At 39.8% G+C, this 19,115-nt stretch overlaps 2 protein-coding genes across 3 annotated transcripts in view; one reads left to right on the plus strand and one right to left on the minus strand.

Annotated features, from left to right (window-relative positions):
* The window catches only part of LOC134541246 (formin-J-like), a 368,731-nt gene that overhangs the window by 323,351 nt on the left and 26,265 nt on the right, over positions 1-19,115 (plus strand). The window lies entirely within an intron of this gene.
* LOC134541241 (endoglucanase E-4-like) lies at positions 3,079-17,893 on the minus strand. 2 transcript variants are annotated; one of them, XM_063384512.1, is made up of 9 exons: positions 17,730-17,893; positions 16,188-16,349; positions 14,755-14,850; positions 12,319-12,501; positions 10,596-10,773; positions 9,079-9,232; positions 8,164-8,328; positions 6,699-6,838; positions 3,079-3,399 (listed from the first exon to the last, which is right to left on the minus strand). In XM_063384512.1, the coding sequence occupies exons 1-9, from the start codon at positions 17,782-17,784 to the stop codon at positions 3,177-3,179; spliced, it is 1,356 nt and encodes a 451-aa protein (XP_063240582.1). In that variant the 5' UTR covers positions 17,785-17,893; the 3' UTR covers positions 3,079-3,176. The 2 variants fall into 2 exon arrangements, with proteins under 2 accessions (XP_063240582.1, XP_063240581.1); XM_063384511.1 differs by having other exon boundaries at positions 14,755-14,871; positions 17,730-17,886.

Genomic DNA, 19,115 nt, shown 5'->3' on the forward strand with positions numbered 1-19,115 from the left:
AGTCTCGCGGAAAGTAAACACAAATGAAGAAAGAAAAAAAAAATCTAATAACGTGATCTCAATAGCTCTTCGAACGAAAAAAGAAAGTTGCTTTCGGCTCGGCCTACATTTTTTATATTTATTTTGTAACATTCTGGAAAAATTCAGAACATTCAGAACATTTCTAGAACGTAATGTACAAATCACCCTTAATGATTTTATTATATTCCAAAATCCAAGATCAAGCAATTTTTCTATCCAATGCATCCAGAATATTCATAAAATTTTTTTTTAAATATTCTCGATAGTAATGACGTGGCTAAGAGTTTGACACAGACCAGGCCTATGTAGGGCAATTATGCGCTGTTATTCTAGTGAAAGCTCACATGAAAATAATGTACGCATTTACTCGCTCCTTGCGCTAGAAGTTGCAGTTATCAAAGACGTTTTAACCAAACGTTTTTCGTAATTTCAATAAAATATACAACATTTTGAATTGGTTCGTTATTGTGTCTACTTAGGGAGTAATACATTTTTTTTTTTTTCGTTCAGCGACTTCATTTTTTGTCACCCCTTCCAGAAAAGGTTGGCCGTATCAAAAACTTTTTCAGACAAACGTTCTAGGTAATATTTAAAATGTTAACACTAACTTAGAACGGACTTAATACTAAAACTCTGTAAGAGTTGTTTTCATGTGAATGTGAAAATTCACGAATATATTTATATTTACATGTTTTACATTTATGTTTTACAAAAAAAAATAGCGTAGAGCTGAGGAAAAACTAATGTTTGGGGGAACCAAAATTCAGATCCTAAATTACTATCGGCAGAGGAATGCGTAGAACGGGAATAAGGAGGGGGGTTTGCTTGCATATAACCCCTTTCCCCTCCCCGAAGTTGGGGAAAAAAATGTAAAAATATCAGTAAAGGCAGTATGTTTTTCTGAGCGATTAAATAGGATCTGATACAACACCTGCAATTACAACTGCAACTGTGTGAGAACTTTCCTCGTCTACGGTAATCAAACCCTAGGATTTGTGATTTGTGGCAGTTAAGTGAAGTTAATTTGACCACATGAATACATGACCTAGGTCTGACATCACTGGGGTAATTCATAGCTAGGTAATGCAATTTTTACGTAATTTTTGACATACCACTGACATTTGTTGTGACTAAAAAAAAAAAAAGATGTAAGGATAAATGATATCATGCTGACATCGTATTGACATAATACCAAAATCATTTTCTTACGTACATTTGACGTAGAAATGTCATATTACTAGAGACCGGAAAAATTCGCGTGTTCAATGACCTCCAGGATAGACTCCAAATATCCTTTACGCACTCGGGCAAAAGCCAACTGTTCATTGGCTTGCTGACTTGTGAGTCGTCACGACTGGGTGGCCCTGTGATTCGACACTTCTACGAGTGAGGGGGTCTCTAATTGGCCCTCAGTCCTCCAGATTAACAGTGGACCAATGGCAGAAGCAGCACTAAGGTATAATTATTTTGAATTTTTAGCATAGCACGTAATGAACCCGCGCATTTTTCAGGTCTCTACATATTACGCATTTAAAAACAAAGTTTTAAGTTTTCACTTCTGTTGACAGTCCACATGACTGGCTATTTTAATTTTTTTTTCAATGGGTCTACGGCTGCTCTTCTGTCTCCAACGTTAGCGGCCTTGCTGGTCGAAGAAGTCCAGTTTGTTGTGCACCGCCGAGATGGTACGAAGGCCTCCCTCATTGCGCGAACAAACGGAGATGACGTCGTCGTTGACACCTGGTCCTCTCACCAAGGCACCAGGGCACAACTTTAAAAAAAAAAAAGGCAGCAAGACTTCGCCATCCTACACATAAATTCCACGAGGAAAGACTGCTTCCATCACCTTCTCAAAGTGATTGACTTTGATCTTACGTTTGAAACATGGACCTTCTTTTCTGGTACGATGAAAAGAAAAGCACGTTAGGTGGGAAAAGGCTTTGAAGAGTCACGTGAATAGATGATAGAACTTTTAGGTCTGTAGATAATGTAATTTTACATGTAGATTCCTGGAAATTTGTCATCAGGCTAGCATTCAAAGCCTCTTCCGAAATTTTGCTTCTCCATTGGTAGGGACTGGAAAAATTCGCGAGTTCAGTGACCTTCAGGATAGACTCCACGATCTTCTGTCTGCTTAGGCATACGGCGCCTGTTCATTGGGTGATGAATTTTGAGGCGTCTCAATTGGGTAACTTGTGATTGGATACTTCTTTGACTGATGGTCTCTAATTGGCCGAGAGTCCTACATTTTAACAGCGAACCAATAACAGAAGCAGCACAATGGTATAATTATTTGTATTTTAGCATATCACGAAATGAACCCGCGAATTTTTCCGGTCTCTATCCATTGGTCTATGGATAAATGAGAACTAAGTTGGCACTAGCTGATCACTTAATTATCTTCTAGCTGGGCAGCATTGGTTCACGGTCATAGCGAGGCGTGTCCAAAATAAAATGCGGGTACAGTCGTGATAACCCAATGCTAGAGTATGAAGGTTTTGCGTTTTGCGTTAACATTAACGGAGGGATTTCAGTGTTTCATTTTCATTTCGGGGACTATCGGATGGGGGTAGTCTTAAAAAAAGGTGAGCTCGAGGAGTATATAAAAAAATGAATTAAAATCTAGTTTACTTTGTTGGAGGTATTCAGTATTTATTTAGGTGGTGCTTTCAAGCAATATTCCAACTTTTGTAGTGGCGTGTTGGTTTTATTTTTATTTTTGAAGTGAAAACTTTTTAGCCGCGTTGGACCGATTTTTGGTAGGGGCAAAACATATATATATATATATATATATATGTGTGTGTGTGTGTGTGTGTATGTGTGTGTGTGTGTGTGTGTGTATAGTTCGGAGTGCCAATATATGTGAAAACCAGACTAATTTTAATAATTTCGATTTACAAATTATGAAATTTTAATTATTCAGACTATAATTAATTAAAAAAAATAGAACACTGTTATTACAAAATTTGAAGTTTTCACATCTGACGGCAGTCCCCATTACTGCCTATTTTATTTTTATTTTTTATTTTTTGTTCAGTGAACGTTCGCAAGCAAGCATTGGCAGGGGATGATTCTTTTATTATTTCGATCAGAGTTTACATTTGAAGGATGTTGTAGCTCTCGGGTGTCCGTCGACCGCCAGACGTGTCCGGGGTCTACTCGGAGGAGTAGCCCAGCTCGATGAGCGCGGCCAGCACCGTCTGGAAGCCCGAGTTGTAGTAGGTGGCCACCTCGTTGTGCACGTAGTCGGAGCGCAGGTCCGTGTAGTCGTCGTTGGCTCCCGGACCTCCCACCAGCGCGCCCGTCAGCACGTGAGGATTGGGCTCGGCGGTGCTGAACTGCGTCCAGTCGCACTTGGCGGGCGCGTCGGGGCACGACCTGCACCGACAACACGCGTTCCGTTTTTTGTCCCGGTGTGCCGTTTATCATAATTTTTGGGCACAAGTTTTGGATTTTTAAGATTATTTTTCATTTTTTTAAAGAAGGGAACCAAAAAAATAATGTTGCATTTTTAATTTAATTTAATTTTGTTTCCGTTACTGTACTCTCCGACGTAATCTTGTGCAACCCAGTGCACCTGCGCTTTTTCGCAGGCCCCATTAGATACATTTGCTGACGATTGCTTATCGCAGCATCTCGGCCGCAGTTTGCATCACGTTTTCTCCCTGTAACAGTAAGAACGCTACCCCAAGCCCACCGCTAGCACTTTCATTTCTCGGAGGCAAGCATAGGTAAGCTGTTTGGCAGCACGTCGAGGAGCATGTTACAGTCCTCGGCGACACGACACGACACTTTTCCCAGGCGACTTAGCAAGTTTTAACCCCCTTCCCTCATCTCCCACCTGGGGCTTCGCGGGAACTCCAACCCGGAGCATCGACCTCCAGTGAACCCGCGCAGGGTACATGGTCTCTCCAAGGACATCCGCCCTTGTCCAACATAGCCCTCAGCGAAGCCTAGCGGCGTAAAAATCCCTAACCTTGCTCTGTCCGCTGGTTGCGAGTGCGCCCAGTGCACTCTAGCGGACGTTTCTGTGACCCTCCAGCCAGTTTCTCATCTTGGCCGCTTGAGCGCACTACTCCTCCCTCCCATAAGAGACAGCTTGTCATAATCGACTGGTGAGCGCGTGGCGAGCGCTTTTGCAGTCTGCTTCGCCCCTTCGGGCATCTTCGGATACCTTCGGGCCATGACCCCCCCCCCCCCCCCCTCCTTTGATGGGCGCTGTACCTTGCTTTAATTAGGCGCGCCGACGCCATTTTTAAACATTCTGTGGGCAGCTTCTGCACAGAACAGTCCACGTATCGTGATTCGCGGGAGTCCACCTCAGTATTATCTCCAAGACTTGACACTACGTCAAGTAGTTTCGAACGTCAAGGCATTGATGCCTTATTTTTCTTATTTATTCAATTGGCTGCCCGTAATAGTTATTTTTAATCTAAATTATTTTCTTCACTTTTCTCATCATGGATACTGCGGACTTCCGCGCCGGGAGTTGCCTACTCTACTCCTGGAGCCAACTAACGTGACTTCACCCTGCTGTTTTGGGTAAGTGATCGTCATATCTCCCTCCCCCCCCCCCTTCATTTTTGCCTTTCCCTGGGCGTAGTCTTGACCAGCCTTAGCCGCCTGTTAACAGTCTAAGCAATTTGGGACTTTGGTTACAGGCGGGGTGCAAGATTTAGATTGAAGATTTGGATTTGGAACTTCACTGCCAAAATTAGCAGTCCATGATTGGACTCATGCAGTCACAAGTTTTCTCCCCACTCCGGTCGACATACCAGTTTCTTCATAAATCGAATTCTTCTGGACTTTAATCTACAGAAACCTCCGGTGCCAGGACCGCCAGTTTTCAGGACATAGGATTTGGTTGGATTCATTTCAAAAGCATATTAAAAACAAAATGTAATTGTCTTTCTTTTGAGCCTGCGAGCTCACGTAAAACCAGGGTCAAGTTTAAGAAATATGGTTTTTGTCCTTTTATATGTATTTTGCTGCCCCGAGGCTCACTTCTGTTTGTAGTTAATGTATTTTAATACATGAGATCTTCACGTGAGGATTGGGCTCGGTGGTGCTGAACTGAGTCCAGTCGCACTTGGCCGGCGCGTCGGGGCGTGAGCGTGTGTAAGCTTTCGTTTGCTTTAGTGCATTTATGATTAATGTTCAGTGGCGGCAATGTTGCGGTGTTTGTTTACCATTGACGAGACAAGTCTTTTACCCAATATTTAAATTTAATAATTTAATAATTAATATTTAAAACGACCTGCGCCGAGGGACAACACGCGTTCCGTTTCATGAACGTGATAACTAGAGACCTGAAAAATTCGCGGGTTCATTTCATGCCACGCTGAAATTCAAATAATTATACACCTTAGTGCTGCTTCTGCCATTGGTCTACTTTTAACCTAGAGGACTGAGGGGCCAATTAGAGACCCCCTCACTCATAGAAGTGTCGAATCGGGCCACACCCCGTCGTGACGACTCACAAGTCAGCAGCCGATGAAACAGTTGGCATTTGCCCGAGTGTGTAGAGGATATTGGAGTCCATCCTGGAGGTCATTGAACCCGCGAAATTATTCCGGCCTCTAGCTGATGACGTCTCATAAATCGATGAACGCCAGGCTGCACGCGCAGGAAAAAAAATTGTCACGTTCCCGCCCTGAGCCCGAGCGTGCAAAGAACCCGGCCAACCACCGTGCGAGAAAATCTTCTGTAATAATATCTAGAGACCGGAAAAATTGCGCGGGGTTCAATGACCTCCAGGATATACTCCAATATCCTCTACACACTCTGGCGAACGCCAACTGTTCCATTGGCTGCTGACTTGTGAGTCGTCACGACTGGGTGGCCTGTGATTCGACACTTCTACGAGTGAGTGGTCTCTAATTGGCCCTCAGTCCTCCAGATTAACAGTGAACCAATGCCAGAAGCAGCACTAAGGTATAATTATTTGAATTTTGGCATAGCACGTAATGAACCCACGTATTTTTCAGGTCTCTATCAATGGCGTACGTCCAAAAAAAACAAACTGCGTTAACTCGTGACTGGACATTTATATAAAAAAAAATAGGTTGTCTGTAAAGTCGGTTTACGGACGATAGTTCAACGTGACAACGTCATAACATAACATTGAAGAAATGATTGCATACTTTTATGAATAAAATTGAATCATTTTTATTTTAATAATAAAATAATAATTACTTGAAATTATACTAGTAATCAGATATTTAAAATGCAAGAATAATTAACCTTTATTGCCGAAATTGTTGTTGTAATAAGCAGTGAAAACCACATTAACTTTTCACTTCACTTTACAAACAGTCGACGAAACAGGTCACGTGTAGATGACTTGTAATTAATTTTAAAAACTGGCGGTTAGCTATAAAGTTTAAATATAATTATGAACAAGTTTTCACATAAATAAAGTGCAATCAAATATCTATCATCAATTACATGAATCACCATAATTTTTTAGACAATTGTAACATAACCTATTATTACTGCACTCGCCGACAGCGTAACGGAACAATGAGCGTAACGGGACAATATGCGTAACGGGACACTTTTTCTTGCGTGCAGCCGGCGTTCATCGATTTATTAGACGTTGTCACGTCGAAACAAACAAACTGCGTTAACTCGTGTCTGGACAGTTACGTCCAAACCCCCGCCTATGCCACACTCACGCGGCGCGGTGGTGACAGTGCGTGGGGTACTTGCTGCCGAACCCCACGACGTAGCTGAAGCCGGTGTCCCCCAGCATGTAGTCTATCTGCTTCTTCGCCTCGGCCCGGTACTTGACGGCGTTCACTCCCAGGGCGGCGGTCTGCAACAAGGGCGAGAATTGCGGAGAACCTTGCCGCTCGACGACCTTCCAACCATTATACACCCGTCAAGCGAACATTTGTTCGTTTTTATAATCAACGGTGGAAAAAAAGAAGGTTTGTCTGTATAAAGTCGGTTTACGGACGATAAATTTTACGTGATAACGTCATAAGAAAAAAATTGATGAAAATAGCTTACTTTTTTTTTAAATTTTCAAATATTATTTACATTTTTTTTTGCAAATTAAAGTTTTAAATAATTTAGTTTAAAATATAATCACGAACAATTAGTTAAAAAAAAGCCCGCCTTAACCTGTTTGATATTATATGTAGAAGATTTTTCTCGCACGGTGGTTGATGGCCGGGTTCTTTGCACGCTCGGCTCAGGGCGCAACGTGACCAATTTTTTTTTCGTGCGTGCAGCCGGCGTTCATCGATTCATAAGACGTTATCACGTCCAAAAAAAAAAAAATTATGTCTAAGTTCGTTTGGGTGGCGTTGATGGACGGATGATGGAAGGAGGCGATGGGCCGTTGTAATCCCGCCTTAACTTGTCACAAACTCGGCAGTTCTCACAAGTAACACCAATGAAGTTAGCTTGGCTTCTGGGATTGTAGCCACGTTCTCGGCGGATAATTCCACCCGACGTTTTGGGATCGGAATTGCAGTCGCCATCATCGGGGAGCAGTTACCTACTAAAGATTCTTTCTTACCAGTTGTCCTGCTTTTTATATACTCGGAAGGTACCTACTGCTCCCTGATGATGGCGACTGCAATGTCGACCGAAACATCAGTGTGAATTATCCGCCGAGGACGTGGCTACAACCCAGAAGCCAAGCTACTTCAGACAATGGCCGTGAAAGCCTGCGCACATTAGCAACACCAATGATCCACATATACTTCCGCCACTTTTTTTTTTTACAACAGTGCTTTTGAACAATGTCCTGTGGTTGTCAGTGTTGGTGACTAAACATCATGCAATGCTCCGCGGGAATCCTATGAAGTACATTCGGTATTGCACAGACCCGAACAAGCCCGAATATCTACCTTCGGCCAACGTCGGCATTAAAATGATTTGACACAATTTTTAATGTAGCTATACTAACCTAACATAACCAACAATCCACAATTTTGTAAAGTAATAAACAAAAAAAAACTGACGAAGTTGGCCGAAGGTAGATATTCGGGCTTTTTGGGTCTTTGAAATACAGAATGTACATCGTAGGCTTCCCATGCTCCGCAGTTGTCAGCTTGAGAACTGGCTACCGCTGGCACTGCTTATGTGAACAGTCAACTTCGTGACAAAGTTACGTGGGTCGGACCTCACCTCGAGGCAAACTTGCATGACGTAGGCAGTGCTGGAAAGAGATCCCCACGGGCTGATGAATATCAGTCCTTTCGGCGTCCTCTGCTGAGAGGTGATCATTTGGTCGCAGTAGTTCTTCATCTTGGTCAAGTACTTTCTGTCCCCTGTCAACTTGGCTAGCAGAACCTGGGGAAAAAATAGGTGAAACATAACTTAAGTACAGTAGAACCTCTCATATATGACCATGACAGGACCGGGCCAAGGTCGGAACGGCCAAAAAGGTCGGGTATCCGTAGGAGCAAAAAAACGCCTTTACCAGCTATGCAGTGTGTACAGTAATACATTTTTTTGTAAAAAAAATGTTGCTTTTTACATTTCAAATATTTACTGTTGTTAAATTATAAATGAATAATAGTTTTTAAAAAAACCACGCTTTCATAGAAAATCCAACTAAAAATAGAAAATAAATTGTAATAAATTTGAACTAAAAATAGTGTAAAATAAAATAAATGTATCTTCTTTTTAAAAAAAAAAGTGTGGGGTGCATGGTGTCAATAGTTATATTTATTTTATTGACAAATATGAGTAGAAGGATTATCATTTTGATAATATCTTAAAAAGCACCCCACTTTTTTTTAAATGAAATATATTGTTTTTATTTTACGCTATATTTAATTCAAATTTATTAAAATTTATTTTTTTTAGTTGGATTTTCTATAAAAGCGTGTTCTTTTAGTTTTTTTAAACTATTGTTTTTTTTTCTACTTTTTATTTTGGTTTATTTATAAAAGCGTGTTTTTTTAATTTTTTTAAACTGTTATTTGTTCTAATCTTCTATTAATTCCGTGATAACTATAAGTAACTATAATTATTTTCCAAAGAGAGATCGTCATCCAAGCCTTTCTCTCCTTGAAACCGCCTCTGTGAAAGACTTACATCAGCTCCGCCTGCCTTCTGGTCCCAGCTGAACCCGATGTAGTACTGGATGGTCGAGTACTCGTTCTCGGCGTAGGTGAGGTATGTCTTGTCCCCGGTGGCCCGGTACAGCCACGCCGCCCCCCACACCAGCTCGTCCTCGTAGCCGGAGGAACTTGAAACACAAGACACACACGCACCGTTTGTCTCCTCCGTTCTGACGTGAACACGTCTTTCACATTGCTTCCCTAGTGGCAGGCAATCAGAAAAAAAAAAAAATGGGTTGTCTGTAAAGTCGGTTTACGGACGATAGTTTAACGTGACAACGCCATAACAAAACTTTGATGAAATGATTGCATACTTTCATGAATAAAAAAAAATTGAATCATTTTTAATTGAATTATCACTATTTTGTAGGGATACAAAGAAGGAGTGAAATGAAATCTACAATTTGATTGATAAAATTTACTTCTATTTGCACTCATTAATTCAAATATGTTTATTACTTTAGCTAAAAGATTATTTTAACTATAATTTTTATACATGTTTGCTATTTAACTTCTTCCAATCTGTGTTATTCTGTCAAGGATAGGACGATGATAGGAAAAGTAGGAAACGAATGGGAGTGCTTCAAGTTTAATGTGCCTCGAAAAAGTCAAATCGATTTTTGTTTCAATCGAGTGGAAGAGAGATAGATGCGGCGCAAGCGTACATTGAGCTAAATGGGACACAGCGTATCGGGACAATGTGCGTAACGGGACACTTTTTCGTGCGTGCAGCCGGCGTTCATCGATTTATTAGACGTTGTCACGTCAAAAAAAGAACAAAATCCTAAAAAAATTGGAAAAGCCACCAGCAAAGGATTGTAGTAAGTAATCATCCCAAAGTTGACTGGTGTAAACTTTGAGAAAAATGACGGGAAGGCGAGTCAGTTTTAATAAACGCTGCACCATCTCAACAAGTTTAACTTTGCGTACGAACTATCTTACTTGCATTAGCTTGGCTTCTGGGGTTGTAGCCGTGTCCTTGGCGGATAATTCACCCGAACGTTTCCGGTCGACATTGCAGTCGCCATCATCAGGGGCAGTTACCTACTGGTAGTTACTGTATGTATAACTGCTCTCTGATGATGGCGACTGCAATGTCGACCAGAAACATCAGTTCAATCATCCGCCAAGGACACGGCTACAACCCCAGAAGCCAAGCTACTTCAGACAATGGCCCGTGAAAGCCTGCCCACATTATTATTAAAGACCGGAAAAAATTCGCGGGTTAATTTCGTGTTATGCTAAAATTCAAATAATTATACGGTTGTGCTACTTCTGCTATTGGTTCACTGTTAATATGTAGGACTCTTGGCCAATTAGAGACAATCAATCAAAGAAGTATCCAACCACAAGTTACCCACTTGAGACGCCTCAAAATTCAGTACCCAATGAACGGGTGCCGTTTGCCCAAGTAGGCAGAGGATCGTGTAATCTATCCTGGAGGTCACTGAACTCGCGAATTTTTTCCAGTCTCTAATATTATTATCTTACTTGTAGCAGCATCTGATGTCGTCGAACGCGTCCGAGTATTTCCCACGGTACTTGTAGGCGAAGCTGTACAGCTGCTTCGCGTGAGAGAGCAGGATGTTGGCGTAGGTGGAGTTCACGTCCTTGAAGACCAAGTAGGAGGCCGCCAGCGCTGCGGCGGTTTCAGCGGCCAGGTCGGAGCCTGGAAGGGAGAGATGCGATCATACCACAACCTCTTCCGACAACCCCAACATTATTCAATGCTGTGCTGCATCATTCCAAGCCCAGTTGAACAACTGGCATCGCCTGACCGCGAGATTGCAGCGAAACCCCGTGATGCGACTTTGATCCGAAAACCACACGACCGGCATGAAAACAGCAGCGAAAGCCTAAGGCATTGTCCCTGAACTAGAGATTTTCTGAAAGTGAATGAGTTGATAGTTTTAAAGAAAAGTAGTTTATATAACTTAGAAAACAGAGCACTTTGGCCATTTTTCAACACTGTCCTACATTTAAATAACAAAATCAATTTTATTTCGAATTTATTTCCTAAATTTTTCAATGGACGAAAAAAATTTTAAACCGTTACGGTGGCTGAGTCATAAAGATATCATGTATAAAATAACTCTTTTTGCATTTATTCCACGAAAGCTGTAACATATTTGAGAACTTCATTAATTTATTACGCTTTCATACTCCGGAGTTAGTAAAAAATTAAAAATGACAATGGCTATTGTAGTGGGTTTATTCTAAGCGACTATGTTACATTGGTAGATATGTTTAAAGCTCATATGTATCATCATTGTCACATGTGCATGTTATCAGTATTTTTGTTTTCTATCACGTATCACGACATCTGCTTTTCCACTTCGAATCTGAATTGTTCATGACGATCAGAAACATGAAATGCAAAATGACCACCATCCTCAGCATGTCTTCAGAATTGCACTCACCCACTCCTAGCCTGAGTTGGTCATGTTGTTAATAAATATGAAACACAAAATGGCCACCACATTTTGGCATGCCTCCGCGGTTGAACATGTTGATCAGAAATAAGTACTCCAAAATGACTGCCACACATAGGTTGGTTTCTGTACACGCACTATACCACTTCTAAACAGGGTTGGTCTTGTTGATTAACTCCAAAATGGCCGATACACCTCGGGGTGTCTCTGAACATGCACTCTCCCACTGCTGACTAGGTGTGGTCGTGTTGATCAGAAACACAAACAACAAAAATGGCCTGTAACACCTCAGCATGTCTCTGGACCCGTAATATACCACTACTGACCAGGATTGGTTGTGTTGTTCAGAAATGTAAACCTCGACTTGGTTCCAGACACTACTGACTAGGGTGGGTCGTGTTGATCAGAAATACAAAAAAACAAAAATGGCCGCTAGCACCTCAGAATGTCCCTGGACCCGCAGTATACCACTACTGACCAGGGTGGGCGGTGTTGGTCAGAAATGTAAACCTCGACTTGGTTCCAGACACTACTGACCAGGGTGGGTCGTGTTGATCAGAAATACAATAAACAAAAATGGCCGCTATCACCTCATCATGTCCCTGGACCCGCAATATACCACTACTGACCAGGATTGGTTGTGTTGGTCAGAAATGTAAACCTCGACTTGGTTCCAGACACTACTGACCAGAGTGGGTCGTCTTGATCAGAAATACAAAAAAAACCAAAATGGCCGCTAGCACCTCATCATGTCCCTGGAGCCGCAGTATACCCTTACTGACCAGGGTGGGTCGTGTTGATCATGTACGTGGGACGGGCCTCCGTCATGTCCTCGGGTCTGCCCCAGTAGTTGTGGTCGAGAACCCCGGAGCCGGCCTGAGCGTAGAACACGTTCTCGCTCACGTGCGCCTTCAGGAAGTAGTCAAGCGCCCACTTCAGCGCCTTGCGACCCTCCGACAAAGAGCCTTGAAAAAACAATTGGTTGTCTGTAATATCGGTTTACGGACGCTAGTTTAACGTGACAACGTCATAACAAAACATTGATGAAACGATTGCATACTTTTATGAAGAAAATTGAATCAATTTTATTGAATTATCACTATTTTGTATGGATAAAAAGAAGGAGTGAAATGAAATCTACAATTAATAGATAAAGTTACTTTTATTTGCACTTATTAATTCAAATATGTTTATTACTTTAACGAACAGATTATTTTTACTATAATTTTTATACAAGTTTGCTTTTTAACTTCTTCCAATCTGTGTTATTCTGTTAAGGATAGGACGATGATAGGAAAAGTAGGTAACGAATGGGAGTGCTTCAAGTTTAATGTGCCTCGAAAAAGTCAAATCGATTTTTGTTCCAATCTAGTGGAAGAGAGATAGATGCGGCGCAAGCGTAGAATGAGTGTAACGGGACACAGCGTAATAGGACAATGTGCGTTACGGGACACTTTTTCGTGCGTGCAGCCGGCGTTCATAGATTTATTAGACGTTGTCACGTCAAAAAAATTTCAAAGCAGTCATGAGATCTGCCGACAAAAGTGAATACTTAAAACTATAAGCAAACAGTTGTTAATTTTTGGATATCCAAATTAATTGTTTGGTATTAAATTAAAACTTGTAAATCAAATTAACTATTATTAATATTAATATTAGAATTAAGAAAATACAGATATAATTTGAAATAAGAAATACCAACTTTGTAAAATATAATTGTGTGACAAGAAAATATTTTTTGATAAACATCAGAGACTTTTTCGCAATTTTTACGAAAAAAAATTATCACACAACAAATTTGTTCTATCACGTTAGTAAAATAATTCCTAAATTTCTATAAATTCCGAATTGCATAGTAATTGAAGGTATTGAAAAAATTAGTGATTTTCTTAAATGTTTAGGTTATATTTCTACAAAGACACCAGTTTTCTTCGTTATTCAAACTATATATCTACATCAGAATATTAATATATTTTGTACTCACTTTCTACTGCACAGTAATCGTGTACTTAAGATTTAAAATAAAAATTGAACAAAAACAAAATTTGAACACTGCATACACACATTCGATTCGCATATGCACAACACTGATGTACAGGGACTGAAGATGCGTACTGGCTGCGCGCGCACCACTGAGTATGTGTGTGTGTGTGTGTGTGTGTGTGTATATATATATATATATATACATAAATATATACATTCACGTCATGTGATCATGTCGATGACGACTTACATGAATTTACTCCCTATACAAACATTCCTATAGAAGTTTTCACTTCAACAAGAAGAGTCTGTTCAATACAACGGACTTTGATCTGTTCATTACAGGAAGGTGCCACGTTTATTTCATGGGTACATTGGGCAGCAAGGTAGACATGACCAATGACTGAAGTTAGTACACAATTCTCGGCAAGCCTTTCAAATGTGATTGCAGCATTACAAATCCCAATAGGAAGCATATTAATTTCAAATTCCCCCCAAAAAAATTATTAAAAATCTTTTTTTCTCTCTGTCGTTCTTATTTACTTCTATCTCGAACTAACCACTTGCCAAGTCCAACAAAGGATACTTTGAATCATTTAACTGGGACATTATTTTATGGACATTCTGTATTTGTAAATCTGATAAGTATCCATTGTAGTAATGGCATTCAAGTCACGGTGGTCAATACAAAAATGCATTTCGAACATGCAATTTTTTCCTTTGCTTCACCATAGCTATTGCGAACTGCACAAAGGGTATTTACATTCTGAAAATTACGACTTTTTCTAACATATCTTATACTTAGAGACATGGAAAATACGCGGGTTCATTACGTTCCATGCTAAAATTCAAATAATTATACCTTAGTGCTGTTTCTGCCATTGGTCCACTGTTAATCTGGAGGACTGAGGGCCAATTAGAGACCCTCACTCGTAGAAGTGTCGAATCACAGGCCACCCAGTCGTGACGACTCACAAGTTAGCAGCCAATGAACAGTTGGCATTTGTCCGAGTGTGTAGAGGATATTGGAGTCTATCCTGGAGGTCATTGAACCCGCGAATTTTTCCTGTTCTCTACTTATACTTGCTCTTCGATTACTGTTTTAAAGCATGAGGAACTGTAAGAATATTCTTCTGATTGGTCACGTCTCTCCTGTATCGTTCTTTAATAACCTCATATTACCTCATAGAAGTTTAAGGAGATATGATCGGGTGTGTTGGGGAGTTGGCACTCACCTGCAGCCTCATAACCTTTCTGGTGGTCCAGCAACCCCCAGGCCAGGATCGTTGCCGTGAACGACATCTGGAAGCCAAACTTCACGAAGTCGCCAGCTGGAAACAGGAGCGGAGATCCTAGTCAGACAGAACCAACTTGTCACTGGAAACGTGATCGGAGATCCATGTCAGTCAGAACCAACTTGTCACTGGGAATGTGAGACGATATCCATGTCAGACAGAACAAACTTGTCACTGGGAATGTGAGCGGAGATCCATGTCAGACAGAACCAACTTGTCACTGGAAACGTGATCGGAGATCCATGTCAGTCAGAACCAACTTGTTCACTGGTGAATGTGAGAGAAGATCCATGTCAGACAGAATCAACTTGTTCACTGGTGAATGTGAGAGAAGATCCATGTCAGTCAGAACCAACTTGTTCACTGGTGAATGTGAGAGAAGATCCATGTCAGACAGAACCAACTTGTTCACTGGTGAATGTGAGAGAAGATCCATGTCAGTCAGAACCAACTTGTTCACTGGTGAATGTGAGAGAAGATCCATGTCAGACAGAACCAACTTGTTCACTGGTGAATGTGAGAGAAGATCCATGTCAGTCAGAACCAACTTGTTCACTGGTGAATGTGAGAGAAGATCCATGTCAGACAGAACCAACTTGTTCACTGGGAATGTGAGCGGAGATCCATGTCAGACAGAACCAACATGTCACTGGGAATATGAGCGGAGATCCATGTCAGACAGAACCAAATTGTCACTGGGAATATGAGCGGAGATACATGTCAGACAGAACCAACATGTCACTGGGAATATGAGCGGAGATCCATGTCAGACAGAACCAACATGTCACTGGGAATATGAGCGGAGATCCATGTCAGACAGAACCAACATGTCACTGGGAATGTGAGTGGAGATCCATGTCAGACCACCTCTGAAGCTCGTGCTCTCCACGCATACACAATTTTTTTTTCTAGTAGTGATCAAAAAATCTAGCTTCCTTTAAGTACAGGCTGAAAAAACATCTTTGTAACAACTGCTTACCATGACCACTTCGCCGCTACCCTACTGCTTGATTCTGTGTGTGAATGTGCGAGTGACTGGTTTTAATGTAGTAGCACCTTTTTTTTCCGGTTTTGATACTATTTGCTGTATGTTTAATGACTTTCCTTTTTATGTATGTCTATGCTTAATTTTTAATTACTTTAAATTAGTTATGGTTGAATCTTTTGTAATAGTTAATATTTGAACATTGAGTTAAAATTTTAATTTGTTCTCTTAATATTTAGTCAAAATCTGCTCATATCATGCTTAATTTTTAATATTCCACTATTTGATGTAGTTGCAGAAAAGTGGTTGAGTGTAAGAAAAGGCGTACCCGCCTTAACTTCGCCACCAATAAAGGCGATAAATAAATAAATCGACTTTAGTTGCTCACCATCATAGTAACCGCCTGTGAGGTCTTCTCCATTGGCTCCCTTGTCGTGGAGGGCGGAGTCTTTCCGCCACGTGACCCTCTGGTCTGAGGGCAGCTTTCCTGACCGCTGGGCCTCGTAGAACAGTAACGACTTCTGAACCACCTCCTTGTAGTTGTAGCCATCTGCGGAACAACATCGTCGATAGCAATTTTTATTTTTCAGGTTCGAGGTTGCTGCATTTAATGTCGTAACGAAGTTCATAATATGCCCAGTAAGGTAATCATGCAAATTATTTTCGAAACTTAAACACTTTTTTTTTTTTAATGAACGAAAGAAATACTACCTATTGTAGCCTTTACCATGGTACTACTTCCAGACATTCATTATACAGTTTTACGTTTCATGGTTCATAGATCCCAAAACCATCGTCAACTCATAAGTTTATGTATTTATGTATGTATTATAATAATAATTTTGTGTACTCGATAACAGTTGCAATTTTTCTCAAATCACTTCCAAAGTGATACATATAAACCTCGGTAAGTTCGTTAATAGTCAATAACTGTCCAAAGGGGTATAAATAGGGAAGGATTAAAAAAATTATAACTCCCGTAATATGTAAAATATCACATACGTATGGACGTTTTATGACTCGTAGGAGTAATGCCAATATCGTTTGTCTGAATAAGTTTTTCATACGACCAACCTTAACTGCAATGGGTTGAAAAAAAAACAAGGATTGGCGGACAAAAAAATCACAACTCCCTTCGAAGGCACAAATCGAATATATATAAATTGTGTATTAATCTTATAATTTTTATTCAACTTTTTGTCTGAAACAATTTTTGATTAGACGAACTATTGCTCCAAGTTTTTGAAAAAATGAGGGGTATAATTAAAAAAAAATGCATAACTCCCTTTGTAGATATACCATCAAATCCGTTCAAATTGTTTGTGAATTTTATAATTTTTACCTAAAAATGTTGTCTCAAATTATTTTTGATAATACATACTTTACTAAGCAAATTATGAATTTCATGAAGACATTCAATGCAGGATGCACTAAGTTAAAAAAAAATTATAATTTATTTTCGCTTCATGTTAAATGAGAAAATGTTAAACCGAAATTTTTTGTATATTGGCTAACATATAGGATGTTATGCAGCTACATTAAGTTCTCAAAATGTTCCAGGGTTTATAGAAGTTATCAAAATATTACTAATAAATTGGTAGTTCTAAATCTACCTACGCTTGTAAGCTGTGCAGAAAGTTTTTTTTTTTAATTAGCGACTGTGAATCGGTTTGTGAAAACGAAGTTTTAACCTAGCACTTTAATTGCAACGAGTACGTAAGTATTGTATGCTTTCAGAATTCATAACTCATTCTTACTTTTAATGCATACTGCTTTTTGTTATAAAAAAAACATTCTTAGATAACTTTTAGAAGCAGTTTTAACATTAATATGCCAAAAAAATTGGTAATTATTTATTTTTAAATTTAATGAAACTTGCAGCGATTGAATTCGGCGACTTACAATAACTCGTTATTGTTTAATATTTTACCTGCGTTTGAGATGAAAACTTGCAAAACAACTGCAAGAGCCAGAATTATCTTCATGTCTGTTTAAAATATTTTTATCGCGATTCAGATAGGTAATCGATGGCTGTTTCTTGTGGTTCGCATCACATGTTATATACCTATTTAGAGCTTCCTGATAAACAGTTCGTGGCCAACAAAGTTAAAAGCTACTTGACAGCAAGATAACCTTTAAGATAACCTATGTTTTCTCTTTTATCGGTGGATACTTCAAGTCAAAATATAAAATATACATGTTACTTGAATCATGCTTGGAAATTACGAAACATGTTGTTGATGTTAGTGTGTACTGAATAGTTCCCTTCCAAATAAAATACAATTAATTATGATTACTCTGAATTAAAGTATAATCCATAAAATGTATACTATTTTAATCGCAAAGAGGCTCATTTTCCTGAAAAACAATATAACTTGTGCAAAAAATTTAAAATTATTGGAAAGTAAAATACAATTCCATAGGCTACTGTTTTATACTACGGTGTTCTTTACGATATTAACAAACTGACAACTCTTCCTCCTCTTCATCAAAAATAACAATGGGATAACTTCTTATAGCATGCAACATTTTACCTTCCGATATTGGAGATATTTATTGACGTCTTTTTGAGTAGTATTACCTTATCCATAAAACCTCCCAACTACCTGTTCCAGTGTAAAATTTGTGTGGACATTTCGGCGTCAATAATACGAGGGACGTTCCGAAAGTAAGTCTCGTAATTTTATTTTCTCACGGCAACTTTATTGCCCAAAAAAAAATACACCATGGCATCATGAAATATACATAGCGGCATGCACATTTCGCGAATAGATTCCGAGACCAGCTGAAAGTTAAAACACTGTAGCCGTCGTTTGTGTTTCGTGATTGGGTGAGTTTCTCTCAGGTACGTGTTCGATTGTTACAACACCAATCACAGCGAGTCAGTGTGGAAGCAAACGCGTCTTGAGTGGCTCGGTCGAACAAGGCAACGACTTTATCTTTGAAAGATTTGTGCAATGGGAGTGCATGACTTGATGTAGGCTTTTGGACATACGCCATTGCTTAGCACATGTATGTCTGCAGAAGAAAACTACAAAAAAACACAAATGACAAAAAACACAAATTAAGCAAAAATTGCTGTTGTCAGGATTTAACGCCACACAATATTCCACAACAGGAATATGGTCAACAAACAAGGAAAAAACAAAGAAAAATGGACTAACAGAACGAAAAAACCCCCACAAATGATGACAGCACAAAAATTCCGAACCCAAAAAAAAAAGTTCAACACGTCTCGTTTCAACTGTCAGTTACGTGTCTCGTTTTGATCGGCCCCGTCACGTGCAGAAAAAGGCTTCTCTCTACCTTCATAGTC

This window comes from Bacillus rossius, chromosome 18, assembly GCF_032445375.1.
Source record: "Bacillus rossius redtenbacheri isolate Brsri chromosome 18, Brsri_v3, whole genome shotgun sequence".
Lineage (NCBI taxonomy): Eukaryota > Metazoa > Arthropoda > Insecta > Phasmatodea > Bacillidae > Bacillus > Bacillus rossius.

Coding starts and splice junctions, on each gene's coding strand:
- LOC134541241 (XM_063384511.1), bottom strand. CDS start 17,784: ATGAAGATAATTCTGGCTCTTGCAGTTGTTTTGCAAGTTTTCATCTCA. Junction 9,233..10,595: donor GACATCAGATGCTGCTACAA/GTAAGATAATAA, acceptor TTGTGTTTCAAG/TTCCTCCGGCTACGAGGACG. Junction 3,400..6,698: donor CACTGTCACCACCGCGCCGC/GTGAGTGTGGCA, acceptor TTGTCGGTGCAG/GTCGTGCCCCGACGCGCCCG.